The sequence below is a fragment of the Squalius cephalus genome, assembly GCF_949319135.1.
Source record: "Squalius cephalus genome assembly, chromosome: 16".
NCBI classification, from domain to species: domain Eukaryota; kingdom Metazoa; phylum Chordata; class Actinopteri; order Cypriniformes; family Leuciscidae; genus Squalius; species Squalius cephalus.
The window spans coordinates 11,419,207-11,443,506 of NC_137137.1; the positions used below are offsets into that span (position 1 = coordinate 11,419,207).

At 37.5% G+C, this 24,300-nt stretch overlaps 1 protein-coding gene across 9 annotated transcripts in view; it reads left to right on the forward strand.

Moving 5' to 3' along the window:
- The window catches only part of nfic (nuclear factor I/C), a 106,104-nt gene that overhangs the window by 16,038 nt on the left and 65,766 nt on the right, over nucleotides 1-24,300 (forward strand). For all 9 annotated transcript variants that reach the window (XR_013823899.1, XR_013823900.1, XM_079897001.1 and 6 more), the window contains exon 2: nucleotides 12,085-12,616. Coding sequence is in view for 7 of the 9 variants with exons in the window: in XM_079897001.1 (XP_079753127.1) it covers nucleotides 12,085-12,616 (532 nt within the window). In the remaining 2 variants the exon portion in view is untranslated. The remainder of the gene's footprint in view (nucleotides 1-12,084; nucleotides 12,617-24,300) is intronic.

Genomic DNA, 24,300 nt, shown 5'->3' on the forward strand with positions numbered 1-24,300 from the left:
AGATATAGAGGCCTAAGTGCACTGCCAACTGTGTGTGTGTGTGTGTGTGCGCGTGTGTGTGTTAGAGTGAGTGAGGGCAGGAAGGGTAATAATCTGAGGTTACCTGAGGTAACTGTGTCATTGTTTGCAGATGTCACATGGTAGGATCCAGAGCTGTCTTCTTCATGGTTTAACTGCGGGCATTGTCCTGGGACCTGTGACAAGGGGCGTCCAGGTCCTCTATGAAAAAAAAATTGTCCCAGGCCCCATGTTTTTTTAGAAACACCAATGGTAATATAAAACATTCAAACATTCAAGACTTTTTAAACTTTCAGACCATTTTGTCAAGACATAATTCAATTTTTTTCAAATTTCAGTTCAATATTGTTTTACTAATTTCAATTTAAATTCTGCATCCTGCTTAATTCAAATTTGTCACTAGCAAATTAGCAATGCAAAGGCCCTGAAAACATTAACTCTAAAAATTGTGTGCCTTCAAGGTGTGTCTCTTTGGATAAAAGTGTCATCCAAAAGCATATATGTAAATGCAATTGTACTGTAGGTAAATAATTAAAATAAGTGGTGGATTTAATGTATTTTTTAATATCCACCTCCTGTGGAAAACAGAAACACAATTTCACTTAAAGAGATGTTTGTATCTATTTTCTATTGATCATGGCAGCAGTTATTCATCAAGTGATGACCAACTAATGGATAAGAGCGTTATAACCATCCAGATGGCTGGTGTAGACGAGCACACTTACGGCATTTTAAAGAGCTGATTCAGGTATCTGAATCACAGTGGTGCATCAATGCTTTACAGATTTTGGCGCCGTAACCTGATTTGCATAAATGATGTAGTGAATTGGCTGCTAGTGAATCATTGCAGACAGACAGTGAAAAAAAAAAAAAAATGGCACTATCAATGGCCACAATGCATTCTTGCTTAATCTTTGAACCTGGAATCAAAGTTAAGCTAAACCCAGAAAAAGTCTGCATTAAATCGCAGCAACCTAATCAGTCTAATCTAAAACACCGGATGCATTTTTGATGTCGGTTGTTTTATTTGTCAAGCAAATGCAGGTTGATGCATTTATGTATGTCTTACTAGAGTATCTCGGGGTCATGACCTTTGTAAACTGGCTATTGAGAGCGAATGGAAGCAAGAGCCGAGCTTAAGCTAGTCTCAGCGGTCAGCCGGGAGGGACCCGTTTGTTGAGGGAGAGAGAGAGAGAGAGAGAGAGAGAGAGAGAGAGACAATCAGAATCATACAAAGATTTGGTCTGTAGTTGGGTGACCCATTCTCTAATCCTCTTTTATGGATGCCTATTGTTATGGCATGCAAAGGTCATAGCTCAAGTGGAGTGGATGCATTGCATTTTCCAAACAGCTTGCTGCTCTAATTTACCCTATGAGTCTAGAAAACTCTTGATGCTGGAATCACTGCTCAAACTCTCTGAGACACTTGGCTAATGTAATGGGACTCCAGGAGAGCTGTGGTCTAAAACAGGTTTAAAGGTTTTGATAAACCTTCCAGACCTTGACGTCAACATGAAATTAAAATGGATTAAATTTGTTTTTTTGTTATAGTTTTTATTATTATTATTGTGCACACTTAATCAGTGCATGTGATTCCTATGAAAAATATGTTTGTTTTGGTAATCTCTCTTCAAAATGGAATAAATGAAACTGATTTCATCCAGGTCAAGCAGACGGCTGATAAACAAACTGTTTACGCAGAATGTTTTAAAATTAATGCAGCTCATTTGTCTGATAAATTTCCATCATATTTTATTGAGTTATTTGGGTGTATCAAATTTTTTAAATGAAATGTTTAACATTTCTAAACACAAACATTTAAACACTTAAATGTAAATGGCAAAGCAATTACATGTGGCATTAATTGAACTAAATGTATACCTTGCTAAGATATAAGCATATTTAAATATATCAAATAAATAATAAATCTAATCTAAACCATTTAAGTATTACTTTTGTCATAGTTTGAGCATTGTTTTAATTATACTGTTGTGGGTAATGCGTTTTTTAAAAAAAATGGTAATATAATAATGATTGCACCAATAATAGCAAATGACAATAGTTTTGACGGCATTGGAATACAATGAGATGTTCCTGATAAATAAAAGCAAAATGTGCCCTTCATTTTAAAATATATTTACAGAAGTAAAATTGGTTGTAAATACCAGCAATAATAACCAGCAGCGGTTCAAAATAGTACTGGACAAAATGTCAAAAAAAGGAGAGCAACATATAGAGAAAGAATTGTAAAGATTGAATAATTCTAGAATGATGGGGTGATTTGTAGGGGAGTACATCTGCATAGAAAATAAACAAATTACAAGCATATATAAATACAATAGAACAAAGATGCATGAAATTAACAGTGCTTTATGTTTTTCAGTAAGTCTAACAGTATTCAGGTACGGAAATACTGTTATAGCACACGTTCCGAATTGAGTTCTCTTTCGTGTCATCTTGTGCTCAAATGGCTTAAAATCGTTTGAATATTTAAACTGACAGGGCACATGCAAATGATAATTTTTCGCTCTATGATGGTTAAACTTTGCAATTAATTCGAGAATCGCATATGTTTTGAACCGTACGGATCAACTACGATCCCTATACTTGTCATCGCACATCGCAGATGCGCACATGGCATTATCGATGCTAAAATGATATATCGTGCAGCCCTATGGCGGAATACAAGTTGCATTGATTGGCACTCAGATGAGAGCTTTGTGTGGTTTTGTGATTCATTGCGCAAATCAGTTCTGGGAAGGCACAGCTGTTTCCCAGGAGCACGGTTATGCCCCAGCCTTTTCTAGCAGTCCCTAATGATCAAACAGCATAAGAACAGACTGCGGCCTGTGTGTTTGTTAGGGAGTGTTTGGGCTTGGAGTCACTGGGCTGTTTGTATTTGTGGTTCTGTGGTCAGCATGTATGCTAAGACGATGAAGCAGCAGCTGTCCCTTCCTCTAAAAGTGTGAATGGGTGGAGCGAAGGAATGAGCTGTATTCACCAGACTATACAGTGGACAGGAAGACAAAGTAGATTATTAATAACTGCTGGCATATTTGTTTGAAGAGGGTGTTTAACAGCAACGTTTCAACAATAGTGATTGATGAACATCACTACTGTGTCTTATTGTGCATAATTCATCACTTCATGTTATTCTGAAGAAAAATTGTTTGTTTTTTAATCTTCATGATAATTTTTCTCTGCCTCTGAAATGACTTTTACAGATGGAATAATCAAGGCTGCATGGATGCTGAAAAATGCTGTTATCATTGGCCCCTTTTCATGATTTAGTCAATTCCTATGGATAAAATCAAGTCTATTTCCACTAAAGTTTATTTTTGTTTTGTTTCACTTTGGAAATAGGGCTGTATCTTCATTACAGAAGTTAAAAGCATTCTAAATGACGTTTCTTGTCATATTTTAAAGTAGGAAATGCTATACCCATGTGCTTCTCTGCTAAGCAATAGAATACATGTGAAAATGGGAGGGTATTTATCCCCAAGAAAAGAGATGAGATGAGAAAATAAACTGTACAAGTAGAGGTTCAACAAGCAAAATTTCTGTATAAAGTCAATGTCAACTGTCATTCTCAACCCATTTTACTTCCATAATGTGACAAGTATTTCCAAGTGAAAAGAGGATATTCAGTTAGAAGAAATGTAGAGCAGGGCTTGATTGTATTCAATGGGAATTGATTGGATGTTATGTACCAGAATGCAACTGTCTCTAAATAGCTATTTGTGTGTTGGTCAACATTATCTAGTAGCCCACGCTGCATTACCAAGTAATGTCAGTGGAAAAGGGAAGTCATTTCATAGGACGAGCAAGTCATTGACAAAGTCATTTTTCCCCCCTTTTCTATAACATGCACAGATGAATCGTTCACAAAATGATCAGGAACGTGCATTGATGGTACACAGCGTCAGTTTTGATTTTATGTTGACTTTAATCAGAGAAGAAGAGGTGGAAACTGCATTGGGCCTCATGCATGAAACACAAGCAGAACAGTGTAAATAATTCGTAAAATCATTCTTACAGTACGTAAATTGAATGCAGCAATTTACACGAGAATGGTATTACGATTGATTTAGCCTACATAGAAATTCATTCTGCTCATGTGTAATGAATAAGGCCAAAAAAGGAAAAATACAGAGAGATTTCTCTCTGAAATGAAAATCAAATATTGCTTGATAATTTCAGGGAAAATAGTTGACCTTTTGTGCAGCATCACAGAAAGATTGTAGTTTGTGTGTGCGTGGGTAAGGTGCAAGGTGTCTGACACCTTTCAGAACTTCATTTCTTTGTTCACAGTGATCTTATCCTCAGTCATTTAGAAACCAGGAAACTTGGGGACATTTTCACAACTGGCATCCCTTTCTGCAAATGAACCAAGCAACTGCTGAGTGGAAAATACCATACGACTGAATTCTTTGCACGCACAATTATACTTTCGTGTTTCGTGAGCCCCAATCTCTACCAAAATCAGGGTACTGAAAGATGTTTGAAGTTAGTCAGGTTGCTTTCTGGATAGGAAAGGCCTAGCAATAAACTCTTTGGCACTTTTATTAAAAGAGACAACATATTCCAATGTTTTAAAGGGACCGTTCACCCAAAAATAATTTTTTTGTCATCATTTACTCACCCACCTCATGTTGTTCCAATCCTGTGTGAGTTTTTTTCTTCTGTTGAACACAAAAGAAGATATTTTGAAGAGTATGGGTAAACAGTTGATAGGCCCCATTGACTTTCATAGTATTTTTTTCCCCCCTACTTTCAAAGTCAATAGGTGGCGTCAACTGTTTGGTTACCAACATTCTTCAAAATATCTTTTTTTGAGTTCAACAGAAGTAAGAATCTCATACAGGTTTGGAACAACTTGAGGTTGAGTAAGTAATAAAATTTTCATTTTTGGGTGAACCATCCCTTCAAATTATGTTTTTAATTGAAGGCTTGCAATTGTTCCTTCCCCCACTCCCCTCATTCTATCAGACACATGAGGAACAAAGACTTGAAGATCTAGTGATTGTGAGACACTAATTGTTGTAAAGATTGAATCATGCATATAATTATGCTGGTCCATCTTTGTTTAAAATCTTAAGTAAACAAACCCTCTCCTTGTTCCATCAATGGGAGGTTCATGGCATTTCAGATGCTAATGAAACAGGTGCTTTTAGCTGTCATGGTAACATGAACCCTGTGACTTCACCCTATGATAGAAAGTCACATGCGTCTTTTGGAGTATGCTTTCCCGTTGTCCTTTGTGCTTATGAAATGAAATTTCCCACCATCTTTTTGCCCCATATTATCATATGATCTTTGTTTTCAGTAGTTCTTTTCTCCTCATAAATTCAAGTAGCCTTGAATAAATAAAGGGGAAGTATTTATTTATTGTAATTGAATTTCAATTTTTTGGCAACAAGATTTTAGATTAAGTTAGATCTCAACGTGTAAGGAAAGTGCGTATTTGTAGATACCGTATCTGGTCACCATATTAATCACTTTTTTTGCTGTTAACTTGTCGAGATAAGTTCACTTAAGTCCTTGAGTGTGAGAAATTATAATTCTAAATCTAGATACATGTTTAAAAACTTTCTAAAAATAAGGCAGTATTATTAAAAATAACTAGAAATTTGGGCTGTTAATTCATAAAAAAAATAAAAAAATAAATTAAATTAAATTAAATGCTGATTGATTTAACTTTAGAAGCCAATTTATTTCCATATATTGACTGGATTGCTTTGGACTGTATACTGTATGACAGGCTTAAGATGAATCGAGTTTGTTTTGGTCGTTCATACAGGACGTGCTTTTTCACCTCATTTGCACTAGTCACATTTTTATATTATTGTTTTAAATTAACAGTCCTACTAGATTTCTACTAGTTTCCTACTAAAAATAAAAATGTCACATTAAATAGAAAGAGCAAACAGTGTAACCCAAATACCACTGCAGCACATCGTCCACACACTGCCTTTCCTCCTGAGAGAGGTTGGTTACCCAGCATCCCCCTCCCTACATTATGATGCTGCGTGTCTGAGGGCTGACTCAGCGATTGTGCAGAAGAGAGAAAGAGAGGGAGGAAAAGAAAGAGGCAGTGTGAGTCACAGAACATCCTCTTTGATCCACTCAGCATTCAGAACCTCATCTCCCATCAGCCCACTGGGCACAGAGGAATAACCTACTGCAGTGCTCTGTGTCTTTGATAAGCTCTCAGATGTATCCAACAGTGTTTAGAAAGGAAGACACACAAAGGACTATAGAGATATAACTTGTTGTCATGGTTAAATTTCTAATTCTTTAAAGTACATAGTGCTTTGTTTTTATTTTAGCAAGTGTTTTTTTCTTTCTTTCAAGATTTACGTGAGACATTGTGGACTAATACAGTCTTAAAAATTTGAATTTTGGTAGTGGACATAATGTCAAGCAATGATATTTTAATCTATGTTTTTTTTTTTATGTGGAGCACAAGGAGCATTAATATTCAATGGATTATATTTCATGTTTTATGGAAATATTGCTTGACATCCATTGTTTAACGCTTTCATCAAAAGAGCAGCTTGGACATTCTGCTAAATATCACCTTTTGTGTTACTCAGAAGATAGTCATACTTGTTTCGCAAGATATGAGGGTGAGTAAATGATGACAAAATTAGCATTTTGTTGTGAACTGTTCCTTTAAAATAAATGGCGATCACTTAGAGCACCTAAAATTATACGTTCTCTTATACGTTTGGATACATTTTAATCAAAAATCTGTCAATTTCCCATTTACTATTCAGCTCAGTAGTTCTAAATTATATTTGATTGGTGATATTTTAGCGCATATTTTATTGCTGTAAAACTTGTATAGAAAAGATGCAGGACATTGAAATACCCAGAATATCTCATTCTAAATATGTCCCAAACAGAAGCATGCCTACTCTTCCCTGTTTTGTTGTGTCTCTGAAAGAATGTCGAAGTTGAATCCATTACCCAGATCCTAGACTATCCACTTCTCAGCCAGTCAGTAGAAAGAGAAAGAAAGTGCTTTTGGCAACAGCAGTGCAACAGTGCAGGAAGGGTGGGGGGGGTGAATGTCTGCTGTTAATGCTCAGAGGGCATTCTGGGTAAATTGCAGTGTTACAAAAATTCAAGGCTTACTGGCATTTTCTTTCCCTTGGCGCACTGCTCTCTGCACGAGGTGAAAGGTGAATCATTGCAAAGTATGAAAACAGCGTTATTTAATTGATCGCTACATATGGTTTTACTAAAATAGTAGTTTTAAAAGCAGTAGTTATTTTTATTGCTAATGATGTGTCTTGGAAAATCTTCTAATTTTTCAGGATCATAGTCAATTTTCAATTCCCCCGACTACGTAATTTGGGGAAAACTGTCTGGGAAAAGCTCAGCCCGGGACACATGCTTGTGACACGCAGAGTGACCATAGCAACACTTTGTGTGGGTGTGTGTGACCGCAACACCCCAATTTTGTCATCATTTGGACTTCTCCACTCCCTCTCTCATTCCCGTTCTCTCTCTCTTTGTCTGTACTTGGAAAAAGATTTGCGCGAAAGAAAAAAAAAATCACATTCTCTGTTTAAGACATAATAAAGATGGTATCCGAGCAACGGACAGGAATAAAAACACATTTCCCTGAGCTCCGCAATAACAAAATGATTCAATTACTGCATAAATACAGCTGTGTGTGTGTGCGGCTGACAGAGCGAGAGCGGCTGAGTTGGTAGGCCTGGCTTTTTTAGGACACTCCAGTGGTCACCGTTTCCCTCGTGCTATCACAGCCGCCCTGCCATCAGCGTCCGTCAGATCAAAGATGCTCAGTTCATCTGCCATAATGAAGCCATTCATCAGCCGTGTTTATCAATAACATTCTCATCCTTAATGTGCACACGAAATGCAGTCAGAGCGCTCTTCTCAGACTGATTGTAGTGAAAACAGAGCATTCCGTTGGAGCGCGTCCAGGCCTAATATGGAAAAAGACAGAGTAGGCAGGAGAGGGAAAGAAGGAAAGAGAGAAATGCAATATGCTTCTCAGTTCTCCACTAAAAGTCTTCATGTTGGTGTTGTAAATGATGTAGCAGTAAAGCGGAGAGTTTAAAAATATATATTTCCAGGCTGGAGATGTGGCCTTGCGTGCTCTGACACATTGATTCATGGTGCTTATGTGGGTGACACAGGTTCAAGTTGAGCTGATGTCGTTTCTGCTCATCATTTACCATTTATTCTTATCAAGGGCTTGGATGTATGATGGTATATTGTGTGATGTGTGTCTGCTGGTAGAAATTATGCTATATATTGTAGATGTTTTAATGTTATGTACACGTTAGCGACACAGAAAGTATACAAAATTACTACTAAAATAGTCAAGAAGAGGAACAACTTTTAATTAAGAGGTTTCTGTGCATTGTGGCTAGTTATTTGAAACCTAATATTTACAATTTTATTTTTAAAAATGTATTTTATGATTTATATAGCTAATCATATAGGCTATAACTTGCCACATTAATACAAAATTCAGCTGATGTATTGTGACATGTTAATATATTATCACTTTAACAGCAGCTTTAAATGTGACTCATCTAATCAGAATTCAATTTTATTCAGTGTTTTGTTTTTGATTTAAGTGTTACATAATGTGATGCTGTGTTTGCACTGATGCCAGATCTTTTAATCATTTATGATTAACCATATCTTTTCATTTGCGTCAACAACTTTCATTAAGTATTTAACTCACCTGATTATCCAAAATTATTAATTACAAAGTTTAATGTTTAATAATCATTTTTTTGTATATATTATGTAAGTGATAATCCACGGTGAGTTTCAATGCACGACGTGGAAGAAAATAACCACCTGACGCTGACTTGTTTAATGCACAGCTAGCCATAGATTATCCCACTTATACCATGGTCATTTGCCAGATTTGACAACTTAAAGCTGTTATTGATGTTTGGAGTGCAATATTTGGCCGTTACAGCTCGTTAGATCTAGCATTCTGCCTGCTTTTAATCAGACACAGAGATAATGTTCTGCTTGAGATAATATTTATTTGAATTAATTAATTTTTGCATTTATTTGAATTAATTATCGAGAGAGAGAGAGAGAGAGAGAGAGATGTGTGTGTGTGAATTACCTGTGTCTGTTCAGCGTCTATCTCTATTAACAACGAAGCTAGGAGTTTAATTACTTCAAAACCAGCAATGTTACCCCCTCGTTGCTCTCTGTGTGTGTGACGTATGATTGCGTGCGCTTAATATAGAATGCTGATTAAACTGACTGTGTGTGTGTGTGTGTGTGTGTGTGTGTATATGTACACATTTATTTATTTAGTAATTATTTCTTCAGTTATTTTATTTTATTGCATAAGTGGTCCTTTGTCGTACTGTGATTTATAATTTTGGTTGTGTTCAGGAAACCTGTTTGCAATTCTGTTTAGCGACACTAGTGATGCAGAAACTACACAGTTTCCCAGTCCTATGTGTGCCTTATCCTGGTTTGGGCCTCATCTGACCTGCCTTTTTTGCAAGGCTGCGGAAAGGAGAAAATGCCCAACAAATGTTTATTTCTGCTCGAGTGGTTGGTGCTGAAGCTAGAGCAATGAAAGGAGCTCTAAAAAGAAGAAAATACATCCACACACGTTTGCAGGGAATCTCTAATCCCCCTCTATTCCTGAAATCACTATTTCCTCCTGGCGTTTCCTTCCTGGAAATTTCCGTTGTCACTGGGTGCAGATTGTGTCCAGAATTCACTGAGCTCTCAAGCCAGAATGTCCGTTTGAATATTTGTTCAATGGATCCAAATTTAGTTTGGAAAACTATTTTGGGTCAAACTATTTTGGACATTAACACAGCTAAATAAAACGACCTTACCGTTTCTCTAAACACATGCAGTTGAACCTGAGGAGGGTTTAGCAGTTTTTTGGACATCGTATCTTGTGTCTGTTTGTACAGCTTGGTTCTCTGGTTTTTGTCAGCCTTAACTTCCCATATTCATTCTTTCTTTCTTTCTTTGTAAATCTTTGTAAAGTTTACTCAGTAACTGTATCAGTTCCGTCTGAGTCGGCTGATTACAGATGTTGAGTGTACAGTCTCAACCTCTCAACCTTCCAATTATTGCACCCTGTTTGCTTTCAGCTTGTCCCGGTTCAAAAATTGAAATAGCTGGAAATAAAAATTTCTGTTGCTATTGGGTTTAAAAAAATATGTTAAGTATGTTTTTCATTTTCAGCCCATCTCAGCGAGAACACTCTTAAAAGAGGTTTTATAATCTTTTCAACACAGTTGTGAAGCAGCACAAGGACAGGGCAGTCGGTTTTTGTGCTCTCCATGTCTGAATAAATTACATATGCAAATTGGGTCCTTTCAAAATGTTGCACTAAAGAAACTATATTCTGCTCAAAACATCATTTGTGATTAGATTCAAGGATATTTGGGGCTGTTTTTTCCCACAACATGCATTGGTCAAGTATGCATTGTAATAAACAAAAATGTCTCTAAAATCCTCATACAAAATTGCTTATACATTTTTATTTATAAGGGAAAAAGGAAGAAATTATTATAATTATTATTATTTAAAATATTAATAATTATAATAATTCCCTTTTTTCCCTCGAAGCAAGTGTTTTAACATAGTTTGGGTTGTATTTTCTTTTATCTTAAGTAGAATTGTTCATGGTTGTCATGATTTGTGTCCAACTGTACTATTGTTGAAATGCTATCCTAAATGCATGATTTTGACTAGTAGTTGCATTTATTATTTGCATAAAGCATTGTTTTTTCGCCCCCCTGCTGCTGTCCACGGCCTATCAGAACATGCCTAAGGTTTATTTTTGGCTCATGGCCTGCCAGTTGAGGTCTTGAGGGTTGTGTTTTGAGGAAGGTGTTTAAGGAAAAGGATGTTTTAGGTTAGAAGACAGTGAATGTTCTGGTGTTTCAGGAGATGGTTTCTGTGAAGCAGCTGTAGTAGTGTAAGAGCCTTTCGCTGCCGTAAGCTGTAGATCTGGCTTATCGCATGAGATCCACAGCGTGCCGAAGTCACGTCTCATTATGTTCCTTTAAAACCTGCTCAGTGCTCGCAGCACAACCAGACCGGGGAGCGCTGTGATTCCTCTTTCATTTTTTCTTTATTTCTCTCTGTTTGAATTACTGCGGCCAAGCAGCCCTTGGCCATTTCTCTCTCTCTCTCTCTCTCTCCCTCTCTGTGCTCTGTGGTTGCATTGTGCCTAAGCAGAAGTGACACTCTGGTAACTATGTCATGCTATATTGATGCAACAGCTGACACCATTCAGCTTGATTCTGAGTTTCATTACTTTGCCATAAGCGCAAAACCCTCCTATTGAACAGCTTCATTCGCATGTGGGGATTTTTCTGGCTGATGATTATCACAGAACTGTAAAGCAGCGCTCTCATTATGACTGTTTTATGCACACACATGCACAAATGGCCACGGCAGTGCGCACAGAGCTTCGAGTCTTGTTAATGATAATTGATAGATGCGCATGTTTAATGTTCGGTTGGGGTTTTAGTAACATTTATAGCACGGCCTGGTGCTAGTTTAGGGTTTTAGAAATGGTCAAATATGGAAGTAATTAGTCAGACCAAATGAATGCCGCACTAAACGGTTAAGAGACTGCGGTCTGCGACGTGCCTGGGAGGTACATCTGTGTGTGTGTTGTTGTTGTTGAAAACTTACCACTGAAAGTGAAAATAGTCAACAAAACATAATTGGATAAATGATGACTGCACATGGGGCTTCGGCAAAAGATGGAAACAATGGAGGACTGTGGGTGCGATAGAAAACTCAACACAATTAACTCTGAAATCTGTTGAATATCATTGAGACTTTTTTTTTTGAGAAAAAATTTAATCTGGAATTTACGTTTTCTGTTTTGGTAAACAACAGAGAATGGGAAAAAACGCATTTCAATAAATGCGTCAATACAGAAAAGAGCCAAGATGATTCATTTCCTCTTTGTACTCGAATTGAACTGCAGATGTGGCTTTTGCTTGTCAGAAACCGCATTGAGTAAACAACACGATGAATAACTCGTCTTTTGCTGTTCTTTTCCAGGATGAATTCCATCCGTTCATCGAGGCGCTGCTGCCGCATGTGCGTGCCTTCGCCTACACCTGGTTCAACCTGCAGGCCCGCAAGCGCAAATATTTCAAAAAGCACGAGAAGCGGATGACCAAGGATGAAGAGCGCGCCGTCAAGGACGAGCTCTTGGGTGAGAAGCCCGAGGTCAAACAGAAGTGGGCGTCACGCCTCCTCGCAAAGCTCCGCAAGGACATCCGGCCGGAGTGTCGGGAGGACTTTGTGCTGTCCATCACAGGGAAGAAGCCTCCGTGTTGCGTCCTCTCGAACCCAGACCAGAAGGGGAAGATGAGGCGCATAGATTGCCTGCGTCAGGCGGATAAGGTCTGGCGTCTGGACCTGGTGATGGTGATTCTGTTCAAGGGCATCCCGCTGGAGAGCACGGACGGGGAACGGCTGGTCAAAGGTGGCCAGTGCTCCAATCCCATTCTCTGCGTCCAGCCCCATCACATCAGCGTGTCCGTCAAAGAGCTGGACCTCTACCTCGCCTACTTTGTGCAGGAGAGAGGTGAGTTTGCACACCTTCTACACTAACATTGGTTTCGCACATGTGAACATATCCTCGCCCATTCAGTACCTGGGGGAGAGGATGGTTCTCAGAACTACGCTTCCGCTGAACCGTGATGACAGTACTGGGAAGTCTTGTTGTGCACAGAGAAAACTTAAGCTTGTGGAGTGGCAGTTTGGTATGTGGCGTAAATCACAGAAAGATGCTCTGGCTCGCTTTTCTGAGAAAGCTGTTGACTCAGCATCCTGTGCTGCTTGGTACCAGTGCAGCTTTGGCTTGCAGGCCACAGAATACACCGTTAGGCACCGCACTAGTCGACTTTTTCAAACCAGAGCTGTGTTGTCAGAATCACCGACGGGAAGTTGGTTTTAATCAGAGAGAAAGAAAGGGAGTTTAAAACATAAGCAGAGTCAAACACTCTGAATCAGCAAGGCATAAGTTGGTCTGCTCTGACAGGCAGGTAGATGTGTTTCAAGTTACTAAATGGTTTTTGTTGAAGTAGAACTTTTGTGAAAGCTGTTAACCCTGTATTCATCATCTGTGAATTTTAACCTGTGACCTGTCTCTGCTGAAGTATGAAACCATAATCATTTTGCAGGTATTCAAAGGATACATATGCAGAGATAAACTTCATATAAACGCAGGATTTCTATATTTTTATATACACTGTTATTCAAAACTTTGCAGTCTGTACAATTTTTCTTTTGAAAGAAATTAATACTTTTATTCAGCAATGACTCATTAAATATTCAAATAATAATAATAAAAAAACTGTATCATGGTCTCCACAGAAATATTAAGCTGCACAACTGTTTTCAACATTAATAATAATAAATGTTTCTTGAGCACAAAATCAGCATATCAGGAATGATTTCTGAAGCATCATGTGACGCTTTAAAAATCCAGCTTTGCCATCACAGAAATAAAATACTTTTTAGAATGTATTCAAAGAGAAAAAAATATTTGAAATTTGAAATAATATTTAAAAATAGTACTGTTTTTACTGTATTTATGAAATAACATTACCAATTTAATAATTGTTTTAAAAAAAGTAGTTTGTAAAAATTAACTTATAAAGCATTTACTGTAATATGCTTACAGTTAAAGCCTAACAGGCAACCTTGCACATTGTTTAAAATATATTAATTTAATAAATGTATACATTTGATTAATAACTTTAATAAACTGAATGGAAACTTAGTAACTTGGTATTTGCACGAGGATACCAGTAAGCAACATGGAAAGAATATGCTGTATTTATCCATAAAGCAAACTCCAGCCACTGGACTCAAACTGATAAGCCGTAACCAGAAGTTCATCCACCTAGAAAAGTAGTCAGACCTCAGAAAGATGATTCAGGCAATTTAACGGCTTAATCAACAACCGATTTTACTGCAAATTTCTTGAACTCAACGACAAACTTCACATTTATGCTCTTCCGCTTTTTGAAAACCAGTATGAGTAAAGCATGAGTCAACATTATTTTCTGTGGTAATTAACAGTATGCCACAGATGATGTCTATAGACACTACATAGAAGTTATAAATATAACTTTAAAGTAAAACCGTTCACTGTAATTCAGAAATAATTCTCTAGAAGTGTAAGATGCACAGTCTCTGCGGGGTGTGTATGTTAAGGATGTGCAAAATGCATAGAAGTTCAGTTGAGTGGTCAATGTGACAGGATGGTGTGTGTGTGTGTGTGTGTGTGTGTGTGTGTGTGTTCAGTGCAGTGGCAGTTAGAGTGACTCAACGTTCTAAGTAGGCCTATGTGTGAATGTTGCGATAGCATCTCTCTCAAATTCCCTCTGTGCTAGATCGTGTTCCAAACCTTTTATTAAATTATCAGGTCTCAGAGGTGTTGGAATTGTGTATTCTCTTTTTCATGGTACTCTAAATCTATATATACAGAAGAGTCTTGTGTTTGTGCACCTTAAATATTATGCATACCAATCAGACATGTAAATGGAATTGATTGACACTCAAAACTCTTTATACAGCAGTAAGTTCCGGTCCACAAATATGATACTGAAAAACAGTCCAACAACTTTTTATCATTTGTATCACTTCAGACCACCAAGGCATCATTTATTAGATCAAAAATTATAAATATTTCAAAATGTAATTTATTCCTGTCATGGCAAAGCTAAATTTTCTGCAGCCATTACTTCAGACAGTGTCACATGATCCTTCAGGAATCATTCTAATAATCTGATTTGGTGCTCAAGTAACTTTTTATTAATGTGGAAATCAGTTGTTCTGCTTAATTCTTTTTTGGAAACCCAATTACATTTCTTTCAGTATTTCTTTCAGTATTCTTTGATGAATAGAAAGTTCAAAATAACAGCATTTACTTGAAATAAAATCTTTTGTTGCTGAATAAAAGTATTAATTTATTTTTTAAAATAAATCTAAATCTTTAAAACGGTAGTTTATTTATTAAATTGATGCCACACCATTCCACTCACATATTCTAGTGTTCCAGTTTGTTTGTTGTTTGGCGACACATAAAATTTGATTCTTTAGCTCTTTTAGGAACTAAAAACTTTTATTAGTCATCTGTTGTATAAAAACAATAGTGCTGTAGAAGGATAGAAATGCTTGCCAAGCATTTGAAAATCTACAGTTGCTGCCTGCCTTTTTTCTCTGTCTTTCACTCCCTTACTCTCTCGTTCTTTCTCTTTTCCGCCCCTTTTTTCTCTCCGCCCCCTCAGGCGACCTTCACCCTCAGTTGTCTGGGTCAGACAGGCAGCCTGCATGTCACCTGACCTGCCTAATAGCCTACAAACTCCTTGTTGTAAACAGTCCGATAAGGAACTGTGTCCGTTCTCCCTCACTTCTACTAACGGCAGCACCACAGAGAGAGAAGGAGAGGGAGCGCAAGGAAAAGAAAAAGGGGGAGTGGCTGAAAGAAAGGCGAGAGTGAAAGAGGCATACAGTCAGCATTTGCGCTTAAAGGCACAGGGCCATCTTTCACTTGCAAGGCATGCTCAAATTCCATTCATCTCGGTGAAGTTGAACAGGGCCGGCAGTGTTTCTGCAGCAGCAGCAGCAGCTGTGTGTGTTAGTGTGTGTGTGTGTGTGCGCGCTGAAACTTTCAGCTCTGTTTCGGTATCTTTGCTAATGGAGCGCAGAGCAGGGTGGGGCGGGGGTCCCGCATGGCGGCCAGGTTGAGAAACAGTGGCCATTACTCTTACTGCCCCCCTCCTCTCATTCAACAGACTATTCGCTTCGCAAAACGATTTAACCGCAAGTCTCTCGGGGGGAAACGGCTCCCTCGAAAGATGATCAAATTAATTACATTTTTGAAAGATTAGGCTACCAGCCTCGTTAGAGATATACGATTTATCTAGCTCTCAGTTTTAGCCGTATCGGTTTCCAGCAGGGTCACATGACCTGGCTTGTGCCCCAGTCCTCCTCTGATCTTTTTTTATAACTCTCAAGCTCTGAAGGTTTTGCTGGGACAATAAATATTTCACTTGTCAAAACAAACAGGATGGTGGTTTGAGCGAACCAGAAGACACAGTTGGTTTGGTGGCACTGGAGCCATCTGTGCCAGATATCAAGCCCGAGGCTCAGTCTCCAGGCCCCGGTATCCTGCCCTTCGTGTTCGGTGAACAAAGAGGCAATAAAACATATAGACTCTCTATCCATTTGTTTTACATGTGAGAATGCGCTGTTAGTCAGCCAAGCAGGAAGATGCAGCAAACACACACGTGCACTCATGCACACACACACACACACGCACACATACACATGTTCAGTAAACACTGAGGAGCTGGAATGTGCTCCAGTGCTCTGGCAGCGGAAATTTGGGAGGGGTGGGAGAAAGAGGGTCAGCTCAGGTCAAGTTCACAGCGCTGTCAGCCTCCAACAGGGGGAGGTGTTCAGCGTGCTTATCTTCTTAAAGGGCCAGCAGCCAGTGAAGCAATGCAGCACATGTTGGGGTATAACAGGAGAATGTTTTACCATTTTTGTTATTTTAGAAAAAATATATATACATTTTTATATATAACATTTTTAACTCTCTTGTACTCTACAGGTATGTCAGTAATAATTGCTTTTGTAAGTTACGTTATAATAATTCTGCAATAAGCTGTTACATCAAATATACAATGGGGTTCTGATACCATATTGAAAATTTTATCTAATTTAATCCTGGAAATACACACATTTTTAGTAATTGGGTACAATTTAAACTAAGAAATGTAATGTAAAATGAATAAGACATTTTTTCAGATTCAGTTCTGCATTTCTAGGTAACTAATCAAATAAGTAAATCGACATTTGTGACATTGGTCATGTGAACTCTCTTAGATGGTCAGATGGTCAGTTTATGCAGATTGAGTACTGTCAATAAAGCATAAGAGATACAAACCATGTAATAAGAACTTTTCTCTCAGGTTGTTATGCTGATATTCTAATTTCTCCTGAAAAAGTTTAAGTAGAATAGTGACATTTTTTCACTGGTGTCTCAGATTTTTGGATCTCAATGTACTTAAAGGGGTGATTGATTATGATTTCACTTTTCAAACTTTAGTTAGTGTGTAATGTTGCTGTTTGAGCATAAACAACATCTGCAAAGTTACAATGCTCAAAGTTCAAAACAAAGGGAGATATTTGCTTTTAAAATCACTTTAATGACTACAACAAACGGCTTGTCGGGACTACACAACATTCCTCCAGGGTTAGTGACATCACCAACCCTAAAATTTACCTAAACCCCGTCCCCTGAACACGATTTATAGATTATCAAGACAGAATATGCTAATCAATGACTAGAAGATAACTACACATAATCTACATAAATTCATCAACTAACCATTCAGAAACACCCTGTTTTATTCTACATGATGTCACTTCTTCTTGAGTCTCTCCATCATTGTCTGAATCCAGTTTGAACATAAAAGGCTAAAAGTTTTTGAAATTTTGTGCCGGGAGCAGGAGCTCATTTGCATTTAAAGGAACAGACACAAAACAATGCGTTTTTGCTCACCCTCAAAAATTTACAATTTTAACATGCTTTATAAAAATATCTGTGGGGTATTTTGAGCTAAAACTTCACATACACTCTCTGGGGACATTAAATACTTATTTTACATCTTGTGAAAAGGGCATTATACCACCCCTTTAAAGCAAAGATATCGTTACTGACAGCTAAAGGTGCGATTTCCTGAAACAAAACAAGACTTTGGCTGAAGCTTGCGGGTCTTATGAAGAAACATCAAAGTGTTCCAACCCCACAGAACTTTCTTTTCACACTTTACTGATTCTTTAGATATTTCGGTGAAAGACCTGCTATTTACAGTAAATAACTGTTAGCTTAATACTGCCTGCTTTCTAAACGGCGCTTCCTGAGAGAGAGAAAGCACTCTTGTTAAAAGAGTCTGACATGCAGCCTCTCTGTCTGAAGGGAGAAACCCTTGGAGTTGGAATATGTCAATATTCAGTTCAGTAACAACTCATAGAGGAATCAAAGCTCCATTATATCATGTCAGCTTTTGACACGGTTTGTCTTTACACCACTAAAAACTTGCTCTGTTGCATGAGGGTCCTATCTGTTAGATGTCTAGCTTTTTTTAAAAAAGAGAGAGATAAAGACAATGAAAAATGATTATTTAAATAAACCTTTTTCATTTTAAATAGTTGTTTAATGGCATCTTTTTATGAAAGAAGGCCAGTGTCACTGATGTCTCTATTAAGTAGATGTTTTTGTTTTAGCCATTAATTATATCCATTCAGCATTACAGTAGAATTGAAAGCTATCAATTTTAACATTTATTAGGCTTTAAATATAACAACTTTTAATTTAAGTCAACTTTAAAAAATATGTTTGGGCCCAGTCAGACAAGTTCAGATTTTTACTTGCCCTGCCAATATACACAAAAAAAGTTATTGTTTATGTTGTTTTTGACCCATGTAACCTTGTAAACAGTGCTTTAAGATTTTCAGGTAAGTCTAACAGTTAGGAAATATACAAAAATTGTATAAAGTTATCAAACACTTCACAGTCTTCACATAAATTAAATATAGATTAATCCTTATTAAAGCTACAAAACTTATTCAGTAAAGAGCAGTGAGTGATTTTCTCTTTTTCTTTTGTTCTTTTATTATCATTAAGGATTATAATCCTTAATGACTTTAATACCTGCCGCACATGACGCGTATCTGACACGCATCCCATTTTCACAAATCTCTTTACGTTAAGACTTAATCTAACTCATTTAAGACTGTGCTTACGAGGATACTCGACAAACGGGCATTTTGGCATAATTTTGCATGTTTTTATCCGTGCAAACTCTGAAATGGCTTTCTGTGCCACAGATTGTGCCAGGGGTTTTTAAACTTCTGAGCAGAAGATGAATGTGCCAATTATTCATTACCATGGTATATATCTATATTTTTTCATAGTTTCTAAATTAAGTAGAGATGAAATGAGTGAAAACCAAGAAATAAATGAAATAACCAAGAGAGTTGAGAAAGGGGAAACGAAATATGAAGTGACTAACTGAGCAAAAGACACACAGAACAAATAAAACAGCATGAGGAAGTAGCATGAATAAATCAAATAATGTATAAATTTATAAGATGGATAGATAAATGTCAAATATATGGCGAGAGAGAGAGAGAGAGAGAGAGAGAGAGATGCAGACGGAGGGAGGTCACAGATGAAAGTCAGAAGCATTGCAGCTCTATGGTAATCAATCTGTCAGATCAATGTGTGGGGCAGCCGGACAGAATACAGCGCACAGTGCTGACTGTTCACAACACGCTTACTGCTCCACTCCACGTGAGATACGCTGACCGCCCCTGAGACCGCAGTCAGTGGGACTGGGCATCCAGAAGAGTGCTCAGTGAGTCCAAAATTAATACTTAGAAATCACAGTGTAAGATCCAAATAAGTCATCTACAGTAATTTGATTGGACAAGCAGAATTATATTTCATTTTTGGAATTTCTTTTCACCCCTTAATAAATCGGTTGCTTAATTGGGCCTCATATGATTCTATCCTGAGAGAATGGTCTAATCAAATATTTCAACTTTGTGTTCTAATAAATATTAGCGTCAGGTGATATGACAGGACGGTGTCTTCTATTAACACGCATAGCTGTGCAATGCATTCATAATAAACTACACCTGATGGTTAACATCAGCTTGATCAGAAGTGTGTATGACACATACTCCTCGACCTTATATAGCCTCCTGAAGAGTGCGGTTGATAACCAGACATGGCTCCTCACTGATTAAACAGTGACTCCCTGATAAACCCCTCATGCATTACTGTATCTCAAACAGTAACTGTCCCCGCTGTTACAGGGACTCTTCCATCTGGAACTCTTCTCATTTCTGCTTAGTGGAAATTTAATAGAGGCCACCTGAACTATCTGAGCCGTGGAGGCCCTATTTACCAGACGTTTGTTTTCACACAACTCTGAGTGTGAAACTCTGCTTTTATTTGATTTTAAAGAGTGGATTTTGAAGAGTGGCTCTTGTCCTTGACTTGTCAGGCAGACACACACATTTTAGTCTGCTTTATGATGAAAGAAAGGCGTTTACATGATACCACTGTTTGTGACTCCCTGACTGCCGGTCAGACTCAACTAAACCGCTACTAATTGGAGTTTGTGTGTGTGAGTGAAAGAGAGAAAGTGTTTGAGGTTCTAGCGGGATCAACTTCGCCAGGAGTCTTGGATTACAGATTCTTTATATGAGATAATAGATGGAGGGAATGAATGAAGAAGTGCAGGGAATCTGTTTGAAGCTTTCGGGAGATTGAAAGTGAGAACATTTGTGTGTGATAGACCGACGGTGTCCTCGAGCCCTATAAAAATGTTTCCTCTGAAATGCCTTTGCCCTAGCTGTTACAGTGCAGATAGACAACTCCATTGACTTAACTCACCCTGTCTTGCTCTGCCAGGCTGTGTGTGAAGGAGAGTGTCAGCTTCATTTCTCAACCTCAACACAGCTGCCAATGACCACTATGAGGACTATAGAGATTTGCACTGAGGGGAGGATTCTCTAAACAGTTGCGAAACTTGCACGTGGGATTTCAGTGTAAAAGCATGCACCTTATTCACTCTAATTCCAGTGTGGCAATGCGCTAAATATGAATATTAAAGTGATAGTTCACTCGAAAGTGAAAATTCTGTCATTATCACTCACACATATGTCATTTCAAACCTATATTACTTTTTTATGTGGAACCCAAAGGAAGATATTTTAAAGAATGTTTCAGTTGTTTTTTCTACTCAATGAAAGTCAATGGGGTCCAAAACAACACTGGAGCTCACTGAATTTCACAGGTAAAAGTTTTCATCTACTTCAATTTAAAATCTTTTAAACGTAATAGAAAAACATTTGTTTGCCATAACTTATTGATCATATCATTTTTTTTACATTGTAATTAAAAAAAAAAAAAAAAAAAAAGAGCTATCTCTTTAATTTAGATACTGAAGACACATTTAGCACGTAACTAAACTGGAAAAATAGTGAATAAGATGCATTTTTTAATTCCAAAACAGCATTTTCAAAAGTATTAGTATCCATTATGGAAACTATCATTTTTGTATAAAAAAAATGGAAAAATGGAAATGCCCAAAATTTGACATTATATAGCAAGTCACTGAGCACAGTGCTACCGTAAAGAACTTGTTTGGGGATCGAAACCGAAATATTCGATTGAAACCAGGTACATCAAAGTGTCAGCTTTGGCACAGATTTGAAAGCTTTATCAAGTTTGGTTGGAATCCCCTTGATTTAGTTTACTTTCAATACGTGTCTAAACTAATGCTTTTGTGACCACAAATGGGAAATTAAATTGGTATCATTTTCCATCTTGACTCAGAAGGATGCCTGAAATGACGACAACAGTAGCTGCCCCCCCCGAACAGGAAGTGACACTCTCATTTTTCTTTACCGTTGACAGCTTTGTTTAAATGCCGTTACTGAAACTCCTTCGCAATAAATGAAACTTGAAAAATACGCACTTCTACACACACTGACGCAAGTGTCTTAACTTTACAAGAAGCTTTTCTTTGTGACAGCAGTGTTCTTCTTTAATGTGGTGTGTTGTGACAAGACAATTGAAGACATGTTATTCAGCCAGAAAAATTCCCTCTCCGGCTACCATGTTTTAGCTGAATTGATGAGTCTTGCGATTCGGCCTGTCATTTACCCTTTGAGGGGCTTCCTCTGGTTTCCCCCTGACGTCTTTGAGGTTTTGGAAGTCGTTCGCTGTTACTGTTTTGGAGAGTTGCTCAGAGATGCAGCCAGCTGTCAACAGATTCAATCACTCAAAGTCAGGCATTTGTGAATAATCCTTTTTTAGGGTATTATTTTTAAGGGGAAGGAAGACTTTTATAATTCTATAATATTATATTTAACATCTATTTTATTTATAATTATATATTACAATAAATGATATCAAATATTTACTATATATAGTTTTATATATTAATGATTATAATAAAAGAGTGCAAATGACTTGACATCCCATCTGTGTTTGTTTTATAGTGAAACAGTTATGAGTCAAATTTATGTTTCGTGTCTCGCTGTCCAAACTGTGTTGAATAGCAGCACATTGTCATCTGGGTCAGTTAGCGAAATTTTTGAAATTATATTTCTGGTACTTTTTTAGCTCCGGTGTATCACACAATCCTGCACCGTCCACAGATATCCGTGCTGTCTGAATTATGCTGTGCATTTTACAGTTACTCAGCTAGGGGAAGGCGATGAAAGAACCTGAGTACTATAGTTCTCTCTCTCTCTCTCTCTCTGTCTGACTTTAAAGCCGCTTTGGTATTGCTCCATAGAGGCATGAGATCTTAAGGCTGAGGGATGTTTGACAGAGAGCAACAGATCAAAGTGTTGAAAGAGAGAAGTGACAGATGAAAGACAGAGACGAGAGGAGAGGGCAGAACCTCCCAGGTCACACACTGACATCCTCTATAAGGCATAACATACTATCTCATTTCAGTGCACAAGATTGGACACACACATTAAGCCACAATACATGTAAATCACTATATGCATGGGTCATTTTTTGCTATGCAGTACATTATAATGGTCCCATCATGCATGATTCAATATACTGGATACATTTTTAAAGGTGCAAATCATATTAGTTTTTCACAATGTAGGACAGTGAACATAACGGTTCATTTTAAATAATTTAATTATTGTTTAATTTTTTTATAAAAATGTAATAAAATGTTTTTTAGTTATTATTTTGGTTTGCCACATTTGTCATTATTAACTTAAATAAGAAATATTCCTTTTTTTTCTCTAAATGAAATGTTTTAAACAAAGATGTTTTCGTGGGAATATTGTTTTAATTAGTAATCAATTTTTTTTTTTTTTTTATGTTCTCAGTATCACTTTCCATCTTTGTCATTTGTAATATCGCTTTAACTAGTTAAAGCCATAATCTTCTAGGAACTATTGTGTTTCATGCTAAAAAGTTTGTTTGTTGAAATTATTTAAATTATGAAAATATAAGTTTTTCAAAAATATAAAAATATGAACAATTTATTTCTGTCCTCTTCATTTTTTTTTTACATTATGTAAATAATCAATTTATGATTAATGTAGAAAGTTATTAAAGTGTCCACGCTTGGCCACAGTAGCTACATTTCTCAATGTCTGAGCTCTTTTTATAGAAATACTTAATTCAATTCAATTACAATGCAAGCACATTTTTTTTTTCAGAGTAAATAATAGTTGCTGCATAACAGGAATGTCCCACATCGGGTTCACAGTGATGTTGACACATATGTCATGTATATGCACTTATTTCATTTTAGGGGATTTATAAGCTCTCCTTACCTTGTGCCAACTGAAAGACTGGTTGTTTTTTGAGTATGTGATCGTTTTCAACTGGTTTTGAATGGTGCTGTTGTGTCACATCTGATGCCTGTGTATCTCTTTCAGAGCACATGGTGTCTGTGTAGTGGGTTGTGGCTTTATAATGTCTTGTCTGTCTTGCCTTGCAGCAGCAGAGACTGCTTGTTTACCCCCCCCCCCCTGTTTTACCCCTCCTTGCTTGTTTAAACCACACACATAAACATTCATTTTTTCTAATTTCTTCACAGTAGCTCATACGATCAGGATGTGTGGGGTTTTGCATCTGTTGTAAGCTGAAATAAACTGTACTAACTAATACTAATTTGCCATTTAGCTTGTTTGGGCCAAGATCGACTTGTAGTAGACTTTTGACTTATATTCATAATCATCTATTCAGCTGGTTGTTGGAAAGACTAGCCGATCTTAGGGAAAGCATGTGTGACTAGGCTCCACTTGACACATTTCTTGGTGTAAGTGTTGGTAAAAAATATTTTTAATATGTAGATGCACTGTGCAACACCTGATTCCCCTAACTGTCATTCAACACATAACTCTTAAAGTTTAGCCTCTTTAAATAGCTCTGCGACAGCATTGATGCCTCTTAAGTTTTTGAAATCCCTTCCCAGAAGTCCTTTTTGGGTCTCATGCTAATGATTGCTTCGTGCGCAGTGATTTACACTGGGGAATCCTGGGAGAACTGTAGTCTTGGCCCAGTTTAGGCGCCGGGGTCCTCATCACCTCTCCATTGCCTCTGATCTAATCCTCCCTGCCCTCAAAGGAAGCAATTAAGAGGCTGCCTTTAATCCCCACAGTCAGAGAGGGAGATTGCCCTGTGCTTTGACG